The sequence below is a fragment of the Micropterus dolomieu genome, linkage group LG05, assembly GCF_021292245.1.
Source record: "Micropterus dolomieu isolate WLL.071019.BEF.003 ecotype Adirondacks linkage group LG05, ASM2129224v1, whole genome shotgun sequence".
NCBI lineage: Eukaryota > Metazoa > Chordata > Actinopteri > Centrarchiformes > Centrarchidae > Micropterus > Micropterus dolomieu.
Genome location: NC_060154.1, coordinates 26,570,588 through 26,590,422, shown reverse-complemented (window position 1 = coordinate 26,590,422; position 19,835 = coordinate 26,570,588). Strand labels below are relative to the sequence as shown.

At 40.2% G+C, this 19,835-nt stretch overlaps 1 protein-coding gene across 5 annotated transcripts in view; it reads left to right on the top strand.

Annotated features, from left to right (window-relative positions):
• Nucleotides 1-4,100: 4,100 nt before the first annotated feature.
• LOC123971639 (gamma-aminobutyric acid receptor subunit gamma-3) overlaps nucleotides 4,101-19,835 on the top strand; it is a 31,300-nt gene continuing 15,565 nt past the window's right edge. Inside the window, exons 1-4 of one of the 5 annotated variants that reach the window (XM_046050588.1) lie at nucleotides 6,952-7,005; nucleotides 7,209-7,561; nucleotides 10,333-10,553; nucleotides 16,057-16,139. In XM_046050588.1, coding sequence (XP_045906544.1) covers nucleotides 10,399-10,553; nucleotides 16,057-16,139 — 238 coding nt within the window. In that variant the 5' untranslated portion in view covers nucleotides 6,952-7,005; nucleotides 7,209-7,561; nucleotides 10,333-10,398. The other 4 variants (XM_046050587.1, XM_046050589.1, XM_046050586.1 and 1 more) reach the window with 4 other exon arrangements.

Below are 19,835 nucleotides of genomic sequence, written 5' to 3'. Positions count from 1 at the left end.
AATGGAGGGCAGGTTGGCACCGATTATTTTTTCTGCAGTCCTGACTGTACGTTGTAGTCTGTCCTTGTCCTTTTTGGTGGCAGATCCAAACCAGACAGTGATGGAGGTGCAGAGGACAGACTGGATGATGGCTGTGTAGAACTGGATCGGCAGCTCCTTAGGCAGGTTGAGCTTCCTGAGCTGACGCAGGAAGTACGTCCTCTGGTGGGCCTTCTTGATGATAGTGTCAGTGTTGTGTTCCCACTTCAGGTCCTGGGATATAGTGGATCCCACAGCAGACACAGGGCTGTTGAGTATGGTGATGGGGGGCAGAGTGGGGGGCTTCTCCTTAAGTCCACGGTCATCCCCACAGTTTTGAGCGTGTTAAGCTCCAGGTTGTTCTCACTGCACCAGAGAGCCAGCTCATCAACCTCCCATCTGTAGGCCGACTCATCAGCGTCCCGGATGAGGCCGATGACCATTGTGTCGTCAGCGAACTTCAGGAGTTTGACAGATGGGTCTCCTGAGGTGCAGTCATTGGTGTAGAGGGAGAAGAGCAGTGGGGAGAGCACACACCCCTGGGGGGTGCCAGTGCTGATAGTCCGGGAGCTGGATGTGATGTTTCCCTGACTCACCTGCTGACTCCTGCTGGCTGGCACAGTGAGCTGGGTGAGTTTGGTGCTGAGGATGTCCGGGATGATGGTGTTGAACGCCGAGCTGAAGTCCACGAGCAGGATCCTTGAATATGTCTCTGGAGAGTCGAGGTGTTGCAGGATGTGATGCAGACCCACGTTGACAGCATCACCCACTGACCTGTTAGCCCTGTAGGCAAACTGCAGGGGGTCCAGCAGGGGGCCTGTAATGTCCTTCAGGTGGGCCAACACCAGTCTTTCAAAGGACTTCATGACTGCAGATGTCAGGGCGACGGGCCTGTAGTCATTCAGTCCAGAGATGGAGGGTTTTTTTGGGACCGGGATGACGGTGGAGCGTTTGAAGCAGGAGGGAACTTCACACAGCTTCAGTGATTTGTTGAAGATCTGAGTGAAGATGGGGGCCAGCTGGTCCACACAGATTTTCAGGTACGATGGTGAGACACCGTCAGGTCCAGGAGCCTTCCTGATCTTCTGCCTCTGGAAGAGGTGGCTCACGTCCTCTTCACAGATCTTGAGTGCAGGTGAGAGGTCAGAGGGGGAAGGTGACTGTTTGAAGATGGTTTTGGAGTAGGGGAGAGGTGTGACTCTGGGCTTTTCAAACCAACAGTAGAAACCATTCAGCTCGTCTGCCAGTCGTTGAGTACCAGCAGTGTTGGGGGATGGTCTCTTGTAGTTTGTGAGTGTCCGTAGGCTTCTCGACACTGACGCAGGGTTGTTGGCTGCAAAGCTGTTATTTAGCTTTTCAGCATAGCACCTCTTTGCAGCTTTGACCTCTTTAGTCAGCGTGTTCCTGGCCTGGTTGTACAAGACTCTGTCCCCACTTCTGAAGGCCTCCTCCTTGGTCTGATGAAGCTGGTTTTAGTCGGCACACACATCCTAACAAAAACTGATGTAAGATGTCACAGTGTCAGTTAGTTCGTCCAGGTCAGTGGCTGCAGCCTCAAAACCACTCCAGTCAGTACAGTCAAAGCAGGCCTGTAACTCCAGCTTTGACTCGTTGGTCCATCTTTTCACAGACTTTACAACAGGTTTAGCAGATTTTGCCTGTGTGTCGGGATAAGATGAACCAGACAGTGATCAGAGTCCCAAGGCTACACGGGGAACAGAGCGATAGGTGTCCTTTAATGTTGTGTAGCAGTGGTCCAGTGTGTTAGTGTCCCTGGTGGGACACTTAATATGCTGTCTGTACTTTGGAAGTTCATGACTGAGGTTTGCTTTGTTAAAGTCCCCAAGAACAATGAGCAGGGAGTCTGGGTGTTTTTTCTCCACGTTAGTTTTCTCCAGCGTTGAATAAACCGGTTTACAGTTTATAAATAATGTCTCTAGGTGAGGCCTGCATTATTTCTTCAACACTGTGACATCTGTGCACCAACCTTCGTTTATATAGAAACAGAGACCGCCTCCCCGTGTTTTTCCCGTGAGCTCCCTTTCGCGATCCGCGCGGATGAGATTAAATCCCGGTAGGTGAAGTGCGCTGAGGGCAGCAGATCTGCAGAAGTCCGAGTTGGTTCTGTTGAGGAGCAGTAAGATAATAAGTAAGATCATTTTTGTTTAACCATAAACAGTCACTGTATCGCTCTGGTCAAGACACACTTGACAAAAAATGGAATTTTACATCTTGAACACAGGAGTTGTTGAAAAAGCCACTTGACTCCCTTGACATAATTATGTTTATATGTCTCGCTGCTGCCAAATGCAGCACACTCGCTCAATACACAAACACATGGGAAAATAGGGTCCAAGTTGAAAAAGTCCAAACTTTAAGCTACCTCAAGGGCAGTGTAACATGTTGTTAACAAACTCCAACCTGCATCCATCCATCCATTTATTTTCTATACCCTCTTATTCTCTGCAGGGTGAAGGGGGGCTGGTGCCCATCCCAGCATGCACTGTGTGCGAGGTGTGGTACACCCTTTGGGCAGTGTAGGGTTTTCACTTCACCTGACCTGCATGTCATTAGACTGAGGAAGGAAACTCACAAATAAAGCTTGCTTAATCTCTAATTTAAAAGTGAATGTTTTGACACATTTAGTACAAATAGATGAAAAGATCTGAATAAGAACCATACCGTATGCAAGCTGTGCTCATTGAAAACCTGGATTTTGTGACTTTGTGTCCTCATTCCAAGCGACCTTTAGCTGATTCTAATGGGGACACAAGTCGAGATTTCAAGCCAATGAAAGAACATGACAAAATGTCTCAAAGCACAGGACAGATACAATGCATGCATCAGTACATCATGCATTTTGCTTCATAATTATGAAAGGTCCACCTTCACACTGCAGAGCGCGAGCCGCATTGCCCTAGTTTACAGTATCTGGTGCGTGTGGAGTTTTGGAAATTAACTATCTAACTTTAAAATACCACACTTATTGTCCAAAAATGTTTCTTTGACTAGGATGTTCTGACTGTTTTATATCTGAAAATGATTCAGTTCTACCTTGAACTGTGGGTGGAGAAGAAGACTGGTAGTGTATAAAAGAGATTAAGTACTTGTGTTTGGTTAAAAGGGCTGGAGAGCTGAAAAATAGAGATTTTATCTGAGTCCTTGAGCTTACAATAATGTCATGGTAACAGCACAACCGCACAATCTACTGGGGAAGAACATTAATGAATACAAGAAAAGAGAGATAAAAAGATGGTTTTTGTTTTGCGTGTTTGCACCAACACCTGGTCATCAACCCATCAAAAAGCAGGAAAGGTTGTGTTGTATGTTTCTTAGTTAAAGTTCCAGTTTCTAGACAATTTACTTCATGCAGGGATACAGAAGGATGTTGTTATACTAGTAAGCCTGCACTCTGCATCTAAAGAATGTGGTGATGGTAAGTGGTATCCTACCCAGCTCAGACAACAATAGTGTGCACCAAGGTTTATCCATATAATTCTCAAATAATCATTACTAATGCCTCATTTGCATAAGTGAACAGGAAGGTCAGTGGCATATGCCTCTGCTCTCTTTTCACATTAATGAAAAGCTGAACCACTGCTGGCAGCACAGAGCAGTGGTGTCATCATGGTAGGTGGCTTCAACCAAGCTGCTTCACATTCCAGCTGTTTCCGTTCCATCCTGAGCCATTAGTCAGCCCAGTCGCTGTCTGATTTGTATTCCGGTCAAACACCGGGTAAACTGTGGCAGAATAATTCCCCACATATCAGAGTCGACATTAAGCCATGTGCAGATTTTCAATAATGAGTAATATTCCCATTTGTCCACATGATTTAAAAGTGGATGGGGAAATATTCCATTATAAGTGAAAATCTGTTCAGCGTGACCCAACTTAACATCTTTTAGACAGGAGTGAATTATAAATGATGGAATTAAATATTTCACTTTCCACACGTTATCTCTTAAAAGTCCACACTGAATCACATTAGGCAGAGAAGAGAGTTTACGTTGACAGTTAATGGGAAACACCTGTTGTGACTTTACTAATTGGAATGTGGCCACGAGTGCACCATGACTGAAGGTTTCAGCCCATAGACAGCAGTGCGGCAGTTTCCTGAAGCCCTGGTCATACTGCAGGCTTAATCCCAATCGCCTCACGGTCTCAGAGGTACATTCCCGGTGAGTCCACAAGGGCCACTGTTGAATGCATGACTTTTTGAGCCCTTTATGCTCACTTTCCATAAGTCTGCATGTCTGCAGACTTTGCTTGAGGGAATTACCCACAGTTCATAGCGTTGTGATGTTAAACAGAGTTACCAGGGGAAGCCCAGAGGTTAAAAAAGGTAAACAAACATGGAAGAAGCAATTGCAAGAAACAAGATGTTTTAATGTAAGTGTAAAATGCTGATTTGATAAAAAAATAATGATCATTTGAGATTGACCTCTTGTCCACTCTGTAAGGAAGGAGCCTGGAATACTTTTAAATCAGACAGATAGTCCTTGCCTTGGCAGTGAATAAAGTAAAAAGTGTATTAAAAAAAAGTCCCAAACCCACAATTGTACAGTTGTACGTAACAAATTTTGGCGTAGTCAAGATAATTTAATATGTTTCTAAGTGCTGTCTCATTATACCATCTCAGGCCCATGCAGCCTCTCACACTTAAGCACTGACAAGGTGATGTCAACTAAGTCTGTGAGTCTTCAGAGCTGCTAATGTATTAGCCAGTCGGGAAAATGCTAGCTGTCAAATGCAACCGACCTGATACGGCACTGCCATACGGCTGCCACTCAGACTTGCTTCCAGTGTTGCCCAATGACCACTCGTGGTATTGCAACAAAAATGCCAGGACAGAACACCTCGAACTACAAACAATGTCAATAAGGTTTTAATTTATAAAACTGTCCTAAAGCCAAGAAAAGCAATAAAAAACTTGTGAAGCCATCACAATGTAAGGTCTATAGAGCAAGCAGGAACAAACCCCTGGAAGTATTAGGGTGACAGCACTGGCTGCAGCCAGGATGAACAAAGGCATTAAAAAGTCGACTTGGAAAATTCTGGTACGACACTGACAGTTAACACACTAGTTAGCTTGGTCGTTGAGGGACTGCAGACAAATTATACGTCCATTGACTGCCTGGAGGGTAGTTAACGTTCTAGATGGAGGTTGGGGGTGGACGTCTTGACACTGTGTGCTGAAGCTCAGTGTGTTTCTTCACCAGTGTTTTGAATGTGTGCCACACTAGCCGCTAGGCGAGCTTTATGGTGCGTGTTACATAGTGACACAGATAGGTTATAGAAGTGAAGGCTGGACTACAATTGAGCTGTTTTCCGGCAGTTCAGAGCAGTGTTTTCTGTGGGAGATGATAACTCCCTTTGGGGTGGACTTTTCACTTTGCAAACCTATTACATGTGTGAAAATATATGAAAGAAAGGGAAAAAGCCAAAAACTATAATATATAATAACGAGAGATTTTTTCTATTGGTCAACAGCGCAGTGTCAAAGATTGTCAAGTTAAACTCTTCACACAAAATTTGCACAGAATTACTTCACCCCCGCGATCAAATCCAAACAGATATAGTGACCTGATTTTGCCACAAAAATTTCATGTAAAAGTTTCTTCAGTGTTATGCAACAAGTTTCTCCTAATTTAAACAGTGACACATAAAAAGCTAAAACTTTTAGTTAAACTGTTTAAATCTTTTAGTTAAAAATGCGATCAATAACCTTCAGTGTGCGTATGCATCTTCGTATGGATCTTTTTTCTTTTTTTTTTGTTACATACAAAAGTTTGTGGCCACCTGAACATTATACTATTTAACAATTCACTCCAAAAGCAGATACATGCACCCTTCCCTATTCTGGTTTCAGGCTTTCCACAAGATTTTGAACCTTGCTAGAGGGATTTTCTCTCATTCAGCAAAAAGCGAGGTCTGAAACTGATGTTGGGTGATAAGGCCTGGCTGGCAGTAGACATTTCAATTCATCCTGAAGGTGGTGGCGGTCAGGGCTTCGAGCAGGCAATTCATTTTCTTCCAACCCAAACTCAAAACATTTCTTCATTAACCTGGCTTTGTACAAGGAGTTGTCACATTGACAGGAAGGGACCTTCCCAAAGTTGTTGCTTCAAAATTGGACGTGCTATTTTTAATATCTATACAGGTGGTATTTCGGTGCAGTATTAAGCACCTGTCAGGTCTGCATGTCTCAGGGGATAATCTGTTCTGTATTTAAGTTTGAATGAATTTATCATGTGGGGGTCTTTTCCAACTGTGCAGCAATATCTTTGATTTTACTGCGAATATATACAGTAACTCATAATCAGCAAACATAATATAGCAGCTCCTCTGAGGCAGTTGAGGTGAAAGACCTATTTTTTTCACAGCAATACCTGCTGTAGAGACTGAAAAGCCGTTGTAGGCAGCGGGGAGAGGAAATGAGATCGATACTCTTTCAGCTTAGTTATAATTTCCTTCTAATGTGAAATTATATAAGCGATTACAAAGCTTGAAATTTTGGTGTGTTATTGTGTTAGAGACTTACCTCTCACCCTCCATCTGGAACTCGCTAGTTCCAGATGTGATTGCTTCAGCTCATATTAGTTCTGTTTATTTGATTTGCAGCCCTTTTCCTCCACTGGTCATTAAATCCTGGATAATGTTCAGTTTTTTTTTCAAATCCCTTGAGCTCCATACAATTAAAGGTCATGATCACCCAGTGATTCGCTTGATTATAGACTTCATTCTAATTGGTGAGCTATTCAAACTGGTGCAGAGACTGGGTAAAAGGTCAAATGCATCTCAGGCGGTGGCAGCAGTATGAAAAGGTGTGGGTTGCCAGAGGAGGGCAGTCTATTATTAATTTCATTATACTGTACATCTTTATCTGTATTGTTGCTAAAGGAGACCCAAGAACTCAACTGTTGCTGAATAGATGTTTGGCTTTGTCTGAGCTTGAACAGCAGCATCACTGCAGTGAGATTACAAAGGTGGGAGTACTCACACTTATTTGCGTACTTTAAAAAAAAATTTCATAACATGGGCATTGTTTGCCTCGTCACCTATTTTTACAAGCTGGAGAAACTGAGGATTCAATTGCAGACACTGAGACAGGAGTAAAAGGAAAGTCACAGTGGATTTATTAACAGTTGTGTTGAGTGAGTTCGTACTAGCAGTGAGTCTCTCTGTGCAGGCAGGAGGTGGAAAAACACAGTGTACGCTGATTAAGGCAGACAGACGGAATACTGCTTTCTCCAGGACCAAGACCTGAGGCACACGCAAGAACCAACACAGGAATCAGGAACAGAGCAAACAATCGTGTAGAGCTGGTGTTGAAGTACTGCAGTTTTGATTGTGGAATGGCTCTCAGATGTGCACAGGAGCCACGGGTGACTAAATGAGTGGGGCTTCAGGAGGAGAGCCAGGAGCGCCATGCCCAAATACACACACCCACACACAGAGAAGATAGAAACACTAGGAATGGGAAAACAGAGGAAATACTAGGGCTGTGAGGATAGTACAACCGGATCATGACACCCATGTATAGTAAGTAGCTGTAAGTAGCCACATATCATCTTATACACGATTAATGGAGCAATTGTTTCCCTCATTAAATTGCATCTTGTTTCCAATTAATGTTAGGCAGCAGTGATGTGGCTGTTTTAATCACAACTCCAGTACATTTAGAAACAAATTAAAGAGCTGCAGATGGTTTACAGAGTTTCTTACTGTTGTGTGTGTGTGTATGTCCAATTATATTTTTGTAGTTTTACCAACCACAAGGCACACACTGCCTTCCTATGTCACCGATGATTACCCTTGAGCTGACTGCATCATTTCAAACCATGTGTCTGCGTCAAGTTTTTTATATTTGTACTTGTTTTCAGATTTTGACGAAAGACAAAAAAATAAATAAATACCCAGAAATACCCAGATTCATTGATAGGATTCATCGGAGCAGCCCAGCATGTTAGTTTAATGTTGATGTGACGTTTTACTGCCTGAATGAATGAGAGACTAGTTTACTTTACTTATTAGTTTACTTTATATGGACAACAACAGGTTAAATGGGATCTTATAACCTTTATCTGAAATCTTTGCATAGTCAGTAGTCTTGCAAGGGCACGATTTAACACATGCCAGATTACATTACGGGATATATAGCATGTATTTAAAGGAATAGTTTAATGTTTGGGGTAATGAGCCCATCTGTGTTCTTGCCAAGAGTTATTTGAAAAGAATGATACCACTCTTATGACTGTATACTTAATATGAAGCTGCTGCTAGCAGCCAGTTACCTTAGCTTGGCATAAAGACTGGAAGAGGTAAATATCTAACCTAAAGCTGTCCAAAGGTTTAAAAATCTGCCTAGCAGCACTTCAGCTCACTAATTTACATACCAAAATCAGAAATGCTTTGTTGTTCATCAGAAGATTGATGTAAATTAAAATGGTCTTTATGCTAAGACACGTAAATTAGCTGATGGCTGTAGCTCCATATTTACTGTACGGACAAGAGAGTGGTGTCAGTCTTTTCATCAAAATCTCAGCAAGAAAGTGAATTAGTGTATTTTCCAAAATGTCGAACTGCTCATTACATACATTGGCCATGTATTAATTCTCCGTCCCTTTTGACTCTGCTGCTCCTGTCAGTCACCTGTCCTTGCTTCTCCATACACACCATCCCTCATTACCTTGTTAGGCCCCTGTGTATTTACTATTTGTATCAGCCACATTCTCATTTACCAGATCATCAGTGTCGTTCTACTGATACGGTGGTCCACTCATGCCCATGTACCTCTAAACCTGTAAAGAAGGGCCTTTAATTCAGCTTGCTCTGCCGCAAGTGTCTGCATTTGGGTCTCCTTTTCCATGTTTCCTCATACAGAGTCACTACAACGTGTCAGTAAAGAGGCTTGTAAAACCCTACAGGTTTCAAACACACGTATCTGCTGTATTTACTTTTCTGGCCAGAGGGTTCTGCTAAGGAACAGGATGTTTTAGTGAGCAACATGTATGCTATTAACCTCTCTGGAGGGTCTCTGCACCACAGACCATATGAGAACAGTGCTGTTTTATTTCTGTAATTTCTTTAGCTAGTGTCATGGATCTAGGGATGCCTAGCTCTGTTGGTCGGTCAGTCCACCACTTTGGTCCAGACAAAAATATCTAAACAGCAATTGGATTGATTGACCTGACATTTTTACAGACATTCATGGTCCCCAGAGGATGAAACCTGATTCCTTGACTCTTCATCTAGTGCCACCAGCAGTTTTCTCTTGTCCAGTAAAAATATCTCATATCTACTTGATTGGTACCAAACTCTGTGGAGACATACAGTAGTTGTACCGTACACTAAAGACTTTGGTGATGATCCTCTAATTTTTCCTCTAGTGCTGCCATGAGGTTTTGTGTGAAACGTCTACTATTTAATGTATATACATGAGATTTGGTACATTTTCCATCTAGCGCCATCATCAGGTCAAAATTTCATTGTGTCCATTACTTTGGTTTATGACCAAACTAATGACATTCCCATCAGCCTCTGCTGTAGTTTGTGTTTAGTGCTAATTAGCAAATGGTAGCATGCTAACAAGGTAAACTAAGATTGTGAACATGGTAAACATTATACATGCTAAAGGTCACAATGCTTGCATTGTCAGTGGGACCATGATGTTAGCATTAAGTTTACAGCCTAACAGAGCTGCTGTCATGGCTGTAGAGTCTTGTCATGTTTATAGAGGATTCCAAAGATCTCAGATAAAGACCTCTAGGGGCTTATTCACATAATGTACAGCACCAAAAAACCTCTCCAAACTGCACTATGGCATTTTTTATCACTTAAAATGTAAAAAAAATATATGCTTTTTGATTCTTTATCAAACAAATATTGATACCTTATATTGATCAAAAAATGAGTTTCTGTGGAATTTAAAACCACAGGCTCACCCTCAGATGCACTGCAGCCATGGAGAGTTTGCTGTCAGCACAATGGTGAGTAAAGCAAATCACTGAGAGGTGCCAGGTGAAGTCTGTGCTCGACATACGGGCCAATGAACAAGTAAAATGATAAATGCTCCCGCTGGTGAAAGTGATGAAGGATAGATGGTGTACAGAGATGTGTTGCTGAAACCTATAATCCGTCTATTCAGTGTCATTTAAAAAGAAAATCAATACTCTTGAGCAGCAGGTGAAGTTGCTCCTTTTTTTTCTTTTTCACTTAGGACACAGAACTGCATCTGTGATGTTTTTTAAATGGAATGGCATCAGATGATGCTGCATATCTTACCTACATGTCTTTTGATTGTCTCTTTTTAGGAATACCAAATCGACATCATCTTTGCCCAGACGTGGACGGACAGCCGTCTCAGTTACAACAGCACAATGAAAAAATTGACTTTGAACAGCAATATGGTTGGACTTATTTGGCTACCAGATACCATCTTCAGAAACTCCAAGAATGCAGATTCCCACTGGATTACAATGCCTAACCAGCTGCTCAGAATATGGAACGATGGGAAAATACTTTACACCTTAAGGTAAAAATCGTTTTTTGGCCACTTTATCCCAGATATAGTAAAACCAAAGCTATCCTTTTAGAGTGGAGGACTTCTGTTACCTACTTCTGTTCCTCAGTGAAGAAATACAATACAAATGCAAAATGTATGTTCTGCACACCCAAGCAAATCTTAAGTGAATATATTCTAATTGTGTTAATCATTAACGACAGCTATAAATAAATGATCATACACAACTTATAACAATGAGTTAGAGTATGCTTTGACCTGAAAGTTTGCATGTCTAACATCAAATTGCATATGTTGGAATGCACAGAAAAGTGACAGCAGGACACCAGATTATTTTATGACTGAACATGGGACAACTCCATTATTTCGGGAGAATAGTCTGGGTACGTTTTTGAATATTCCAAACTGTACCCACACAAACTGTAGGAGGTTGGTAAGGCATGGATATACCTTATACTGTTTTGGTTTTCCTACATGCGCCTCATTGAGTGCAGAAGCTCTGAGGTTGACATTTCTTTAGCCACACTACCGACATACTGTAGCTCTATGGATGACAATGTTGCTTGGTGGTCAGTCCATCACTTTGGTCCAGACTGAGATATCTCAACAACTATTGGATGGATTGGATGAGTTAAATTGAGAGCTTTTACTTAAGGCCCATGCTTTTGAATGTTCATTCAAAAGAGTCTGTGGCTTGCTTGACACACCTCTGAAATGGATGTCAGGAAATGTGAGATTGAATTGCCCTGAATGAGAAGCGCAGGAATGTCCTCTGTCTGGGAAAATGAAAATAATGGTCCTTAGGGTGATGGATGTAGACCAGTCGCCGGGACGTACATACTCCAGCACAAGCTTTATTGTGCGCATGTGAAATAGTCTCTTCATAATTAGATTGTTGAAGAGGCAGAGAAAAGATATTCACACACTGTGGGGATTGGACACACAACTCTATGATTAAAAGACCTACTGACTGAGTTATCCAACAATTAGTCTTAAATTATCAATTGACTATGTTCTGGCCCCTCAAAATGACTTACTTACCAGCCCCTGCAGTTCTTAGTTGTGTTTTTGAGTGAAATATCTCATTTAATTTGGTACAGAAATGTGTGTTCCCCTCGGGATAAATTGTTTTAAATTTCATTTAGCACCATCATCGGGTCAAAATTGTGTTCAAAACTACACACTACATCTAAGTCAGATGGTCACTGGACTGATTCTGATATATTAACAGAATCCTCTCGTTGTGCAGACCATGGCTTTCCTTTGATGGAAATTAGCATATTTCTTTTCAATTTGCATTGGTTGCTATTTGTTTTGTGGCAGTGAAACTGAGTTTGGCTTTCACTCATTTCACTGTCATTTATTTAGGAAACAATGATTTTTGAGAAACATCGGGACAGAGTAGAAATGGGTGGATACAACTGCCCTGTTGGGTTTTACGCACAGGGCTTCCTTTTATATGTAGACTTGATTCAACAAGGGGATGCTCCCATGTTATTGCCACGGTACTCCTTTACGTTGTAAGGATTATGTTCAGAAATGCTTTAGGAGTCAGCATATTGTATTGGGTGTCTGAGCTATTGGAGAAGGCAAATCATAGAAAAGCAAGTGGTTTGGTTGGCTTTAATAGGCAACAATAGTATGCTGGGCAGCAAGCAAGTATGATATATTAAAGTGAGCTTATTGATACCTTCATGTAGATTAAAAACAGAAATAGCTAAATTAGAGATAATGAACATGCAAAACAAAGTGCACTAGAAATAACCATGTTGCACAGCAGCTATTTTTAACTGAAGCACAGCAGATGCAACACTTATTATCCCAAAAAGAGACTTGAGAGTTTGCTTTGACTTGCATAGAATGACTTGTGAAGTAACTTGTACTTTGAGTAGTTATTTGACCAAGTACTTTTACTTGAGTAGGTTTGACATATTACTTTTACTTTTTCAGATTTTCTGTACCTTACTGGTTAGTGAAAACATCCCATCTCTCTCGATTTTGGTGATTTTGTCCCATTTCCATTCTACTCCAGGGCACACAAAGAAATTTAGGAGCACAGTGAAAAAGCTTCCTGTAATACAGAGTTTATTAACAAACCATTTATTACTTACATATTTATTTGGACACACCATGGACCTTAAAATATTGACAGAGTTTTTTAAGCTTTTTTTTTTCATTTGACACATTGAAAACAGTGTGTTTTTTTATTTATTTTACCACTTATCAGTCATCACAGTAATAACACACAACACAGAAAACTCTGCTGTGATTGATGCATTACAGCTTGTGGCATGTGGGACTAGTTTTTGAACCAGGGACAGATACTCCACCACTACACTGTCCACAACCTAGGAACTAGTGAAAATTTGTATAATATTATAACATTAAATAAAAAGTGTAATGTTACTTTAATAGTATAATGTATACTGAATGTACAGTGCGAGTGAAATGTTCTCACTGGTTGGTGTTTTTTCTTGAAAAATTACTGAAACAATTGATATATAAAACTTTGCTATACAGATTATGTAGGATGTTATGTAACCTATGAAAGCTGTATTGACATTTCTTAACATGGTTCCTATAATTGCTTTGCTAAAACTCCATGTTATCTGTGCCATGTGACCATTTAAACTCCCCCCTTGGGAATTCATGAGGTCTATCTCATCAACCAATCAGTTCATATTGAATCAGACTTTAGCAGTGTTATTCATTAAGAAATCTATACAAAACATTCCCCAAAAAAGCAGCGCAAAAGCAATTAGCCCCTGTCATTACCAAATGTAAGTGCAAATTGCTTGGTTGAGCTTTAAGACCAATTTACTAAGGCAGCCACCCTCATGCCCTAAAGCACTCCTTGTAATTGGAGCACTCAACATAAACTGCTCCTTCAGAAATAAGCATCTCCAGACTGTCCTCAATATTTTTGTCACTGGCCTTGTGTTTTGAGACATCTCCAGAGTTGTAATTGATAATGTTTAAGGACTTTTCTGTGTTTTAGTAGAAGCCATTGAACACGGGGAAGATACATTTAGCTCTAGCATTATAAAACTTTTTCTTGCCTTGGCTTTTTCAATTCATGTCAGTGTATAAAACATTGTGTTGGACCCGAGGAACAATTCACAAAAGTCACAAACAAAGCCCAGCTAGATTCTCCCTCATACATTTCTATTGAAATTGAGAATTCACGGAAACTTAGAGGAGTAATATCCGTTGATGGCACGAGAGAAAGACAATGAAATGTCATTCGGTATTAATTGTGCATTGGCTTGGCTGCAGTAAACAGAGATGACATTTTGTGATATCTATGCCTCTCCCACGTGCATGATATTGTCCCAATTCCATGCTTTAATGAGGTTTAAAGATCACAACAGAATTACATTACAAAGATTTTTTTTCTCTACTTGCGACTGCTGTCCTAAATCTGCACTCTTTAACATTACATATATAGCTCACAAATGTACTTGTCCTTTTTCTCTCATTTTGATCTTTATCTTGCACTCTGTAAGTGAGCGGACAAAACCATTTTGGACAAATGCAACACATCTTTTAACCACCAGAAACCTGCTTTTAACATACTTTATTAAATGTTACCTCCGGTTGTTTTCTCAAACTTGTACTTTACTGTAAATTCAGGCTGATGTGTGAAACCAGTCAGCCTATTTCATCATGTCAGAAGAGGTCAGACACTCTTAATGCTTCATGTAGTCTCCTTTCCCACTGAGATAACAAATGTTACTTTCTTTAACTGGTTTATAATTGAGGGTCAACAACACATTGGCTTCATCATTACATCCACAGGCGTGTCTAGTCTTAAGGGACTGCTGGTGTTCAGCTACACCACAGACAGATTTCCAAAGAATCTGCACATGCTAATTGCAGTGGGCTGTTTTCTAAGTGTTGGTTTGTTGGTACATCTTCATCGTGGAAGTACACATGGTAGCAGAGCAGTGGGAAAAATCAAGATATACAATGTCCCATTGTCTCCCCACACCAATGTTTCTCAATCCTAGTCCATAGAGGGACTCAGCTGGTCACTCATCACTCTGGCTGTTATGAGTTTTGTGAATTAAAGGCCACTGAAGGCTGAATAATGTCATAAAAGTCCACCTTTCATTTTTCAATTAAGATTATTGCTCCCATGAATATCTAAGGTTACAGTGATGCATGTTAACAAGATACAATAATGAATAATTATAAAACATATATACTATATAAACTACTCACAGTATGTAATTGTAATTTTTATTGTATTATTTTAGGATATTAATAAACAGTATATTGGGGCTGCAAGTAACAAGTATTTTCCTGATTGACTGATTAATGTTTGGTCTCTACAGTAGAGTGTCAAACACAGTCCAAGTTAACATCATCAGATGTGTTGTTTTATGTGACCAACAGTCCAAAACTCAAACATATTCAGATTAAAGTGTTATAAAACAGAGAAAAGCAACATAATCTCATATTGGAGAAGCTGGAACCAAAGAATAATTGGAGTTTTTGCAGATCAGAGGTATCCAGGCTTCTTCTTTTAAACAAGCTCTCTTCACATTCATTGTTTCTGCTCAAAACGTATTGTGTGGGTCCTCGAGGTCTGACACAAGTAAATGCATTTCCTCCCTATGAAACCTTTTTGTTGTTGTTCATAATCCTGCCTTGTTTACATCCGCGTTTACAAGCTTGCAGTCATCTTCTCTAGATTTGTCTTGCGCATTGCATTACTGCCATTTGTCGATCGGTAGGATAAAGGAAACAAGTGGCAGGAAGGTGTGTGTGAGCATGTGTTTCCCCCATACAACGTACAAAGAAAACGTGGACCCACTCATCAAAACATACCTCCTAATTCTGCCAGTGGTCACAAACTCTACAGGGTCCCTTTAACTTTCTGTTGATCAACTAATCAATTAATGGACTAATCAATATACAGTGTACTGTGCACCACACTGAGCTAAAGTCTCATTGTGTGTTTTGAAGAATCAGGTGCAAACTGGGTAAAAGGTCATATTGTTGACTTTGACATTTTGTCAGGGTCTGAAAAACTTAGACACAACTTTTAAAAGACTGTTATCAACGTTTTTTTGCATTTGTTTGATGACAAATGGCCTTGAGGGAAATTCAAGAAGCAATTTATATTAAAACAAGCTGTAAAGGGCAGATTCTTCCTCAACCTCTGCCCCTGTAGGACCTGATTTAGAAATGCCTCACGATCTCCATTCATAGCTGTCTCCCACTAACTGATTGTGGTCCTTGAATATCTACACTGTAGTTTGAAAATTGCTGGCCCACTCGAGGCTGAGAGTAAGTTTTTTTTTATCACAGTTAACGTCCACTAATGCATTCATACACACATCCTTGTCCCATTTTTTTAATAGATAATATTCAACAAATTACTTTCATAGATGTGATACTTTGAAAGTCTGAACCAAATTTTTTTTGTGTGATTTCACATTAAATCCTTCACTGCTATACTAAGAGAGGAGATATTTATCACAAGTTGATTCTATCGTTTTCTTTTCAGACTGACAATAAATGCAGAATGCCAGCTGCAGTTGCACAACTTTCCAATGGACGAACACTCCTGTCCACTCATCTTCTCCAGCTGTAAGTGCACCTTGTTCAATGTAGTGTTGCTATATAGGACCACTCAATTATTTGCACTTATCACCATATATACTGTGTATATACATATATGTGTGTGTGTGTGTGTGTGCTATATATGTCAGAGGTCACACACCTCTGGAGCAACTAGGGGTTAAGTGTCTTGCTCAGGGACAAGTTGGTGAATGTGTCACAGTGTGGAATTGAACCCGGGTCTCTCACACCAAAGGAATGTGTTTTATCCACTGTACTATCGCCACCCCAAAGTGATCAATACAGTGCTGTGAAAAAGTAAATGCCCCCTTCCTAATTTTAGTTTTCTGCATATTTGTAATACTGAACTGTTTCTGATCATCAAACTATTTTTTGCTCGAGTAAAAACAAGATGCAGTTTTTAAAAGATGATTGCATTTATTAAGGGTAAAAAGCTATCCAAACCTACGTGGCTGAGTGTGAAAAAAGTAATTGCCCTCTAAACCTAATAATAGGCAGCAACAACTGCAATCAAGCTTTGCGTTAACTGTCAATGAGTCTTTTCCAGCGCTGTGGAGGAATTTTTGGCCCACTCATCTTTGCAGAATTGTTTTAATTCAGCAACACTGGAGGATGTTCGAGCATGAACAGCCTGTTTAACGTCTTGCCACAGCATCGCAATCGGATTTAAGTCCGCACTTTGACTAGACCACTCCAGAGCCTTCATTTGGCTATCGCAATATCACTATTCCTGGGAAGGTTCACCACTGTTCTGAGTTTTGTCCATTTGTGGATAGTGGCTCTCACCATGGTTTGCTGGAGTCCCAAAGCCTTACAAATGGCTTTGTAACCCTTTCCAGACAGATAGATGTCAGTGACTTTGTTTCTCATCTATTCTTGAATTTCTATAGATCGCGAGTGATGTGGTGCTTTTTGAGATCTTTTAGCCTACTTCACTTTGTGAGACAGGTTATATTTAAGTGATTTCTTAATTCAGAGTGTGGCTAGGGAAATTGAACTCAGCTTTCCAAAAAATGTGGTTAATCACAGTTAATTCATGATTTACCAAGGTGGGCAATTACTTTTTTACATAGGACCAGGTAGGTTTGGATAGCTTTTGTCCCTTTAATACACAATCATCTTTTAAGAACTGCATCTTGTATTTACTCGGGTTATGTTTGTCTAATACTGAAAATAGTTCTGAAACATTTCAGTGTTTTAAACACATTGATATATATATTTTTTTTTAATCTGTAAAAGCAGTGGAGGACAAAGATGGCCACTCAAGGACAATTTAAAAACCTTCCAGCAGGGAAAAGAAGTGATAAATGTGCTATCCTTTATTTCACACTTGCACTACACAGTATATACTCAAAAGAGTTGTCTCTTGTCCATTTGGTCCATTCTGGTATGCATTTGTTTGCAGCGTGCTAAATATTATTCACTTACTGGTATCATGGATTGGATTACTGAACCTGACCTACAGGTTACAGGCCAGGGGCCTCTGGACCTCTGGACAATGTGACTATTAACATTTCTTGTTGGAAGGTCAAATCACTACAAAGTGATGCAAAACAACCACCTTTCAGTCCGAGGGACTTCCTCTTAAATGTAGACTTCTTTAAAACAGTTCCCCAGTCTACCATTAACTGAACTGCATTTGAGCACGTGCAGTGCACTGAAGTATTAAACTGCATAATCACTAGCAGATTGCCTCCACATTATAAAGAAAAAAAGTATAAGTACATAATACTATAAAATAAATTTCCTCAAATGTATCGCAAATATTGTATAATATACAGTAATTTTGTCCAAGTAAGTTCAACTAAAGGGCTCTACAGGGTGAGGTTTGCTTATCTACTATACAGAAACTTCACTGTAAAATTAACATTGAGGTGTTTATTCTGTTTGCATGTGACATGTACAGGCTAGTCAGTTGCATAGGTTGTCAGTCTAGCAGGGCATCCAGTAAACCTGATGATGCTCTGAGGAACTGAGCAGTGTGTTGAAAATGTTATGTCTTCTGCTGTGGACCTATAGTGGCCTCACAGAGATCTATTATCAAGATCATAGAGTGATTTAATGTGAGAAGACCTTGCACCTTGTGCAGCCTATTAGAGCTTAAAGCTCACTGCACTGCCATGTCTGTTGAGCCAGTCTGCTGTGACCCATCAAACCCATTTCCTTACCTAAGGAAATCATCAGACATTACACTGGTTTCCATGACAACGTCTCTATTTTCTGATTAAGTTGGATTTTCTTATCTTTAAAGCCATCATGTCTTGGGGGGATTAGAATAATCAGCTGAGTACAATGCAAATATGAAGCAGAGTTGAATAGACAGACAGAGTATAGACTCTGTAGATAATAAGCATACTACATGTGGTAAAGTTTGCCAGCTTGCTGAGATAGAAACAATATGTACAGTCTTAAATAATGACCTGGGGAAAATGAATGCATGTTTATGTTTTTATCAACTCTGTTTTTCTGTTTTCAAGATTGCTCATTTAGAGAAATTTCCTCAAAGAATAAAGCTGCAACAATTCGTCAAATCGCTATGTGTAATGGAAATAGGGTTGTTTTAGCATCTTTAAGCGCGTTGTTTTGGTTTTACTGTTTCACTCTCACTGCTCTTAATAACCTTGTTTCCAGCCACAACAGGCAGCTGTTTTTAGCAAAATGCTCCGGTCAACAGACTGTATGTTACTTGTCCAGCACCGCAGAGAGACATAGCAGAAGCTAGCTGGTGAGCTAAGTAAAGCAAGTAGCAACTTAAGAGCCAGAGTTTTTTCGTTCAGGAAATGGCGGAGACTCAAAACAGACCTAAAAGCAGAATGATGAATTTACGTTCTCGGGTAGTCAGAAAGACAAATTCAAATGGATGCTAACACTGCACTGTGTCTGGACAGTGTAAATAGGCAGTTGTTTGCTTACAAATTCAACATAACAAATGTATAAGTTGTCTCTGCGCTAAAAGTTGCAAAAAGATAAAGCAATTAATATAGGTTTACAGTAGTTGTTTAGACTTTTAAGGACTTTGCTTAAGGTCAAGTTGTACCCAGTTGAAAGGTGCGATCCTTTTGAACATATTTTTGGCCCATCATTTTCACAAACACTGCTTTGCAGCAGCTGTGATTTGGTGAGGTCTCTGCATTAATGAACAGAAATATATATCTGGACACAGATCTTCATTACATTACAATTTTTGAGTGTAACTCTCAGTAACATAAGGCTCCTGACATGTTTTGGGATGATCTCACCTTGTAATTAGGGCCCGAGCACGACCGTGTGAGGTCCCTATTGAATCTGCTCGGATTATTTTTTTTTTTTTTTTTTTTTTTTTTTTTTTTTTTTTTTTTTTTTTTTTTCTGCAAAGTAGGCCCAAATGACATGGCCTAAACATACTCGAAAACTCACCAAAATTTGCAAACATGTCAGAACCGGTGAAAAATTTCGTATTCTACAAGTTTCGCACATGGGCGTGGCAAAATGACTCGCTAGCGCCACCTTGAAAATTGGAAATGATTAGCCCCTCGTTCACGTTCAACCTACATGTACGAAATTTTCTGGGGACATGTATCGTATCAAGACGCACAAAAAAGCCTCAAGAACCCATAGCCTAAAGTCAACAGGAAGTCGGCCATTTTGAATTTTATGGCCATTTTTGGATGATTTACACACTTCGTACTTTAACGAACTCCTCCTAGGGATTTAGTCGGATCGACG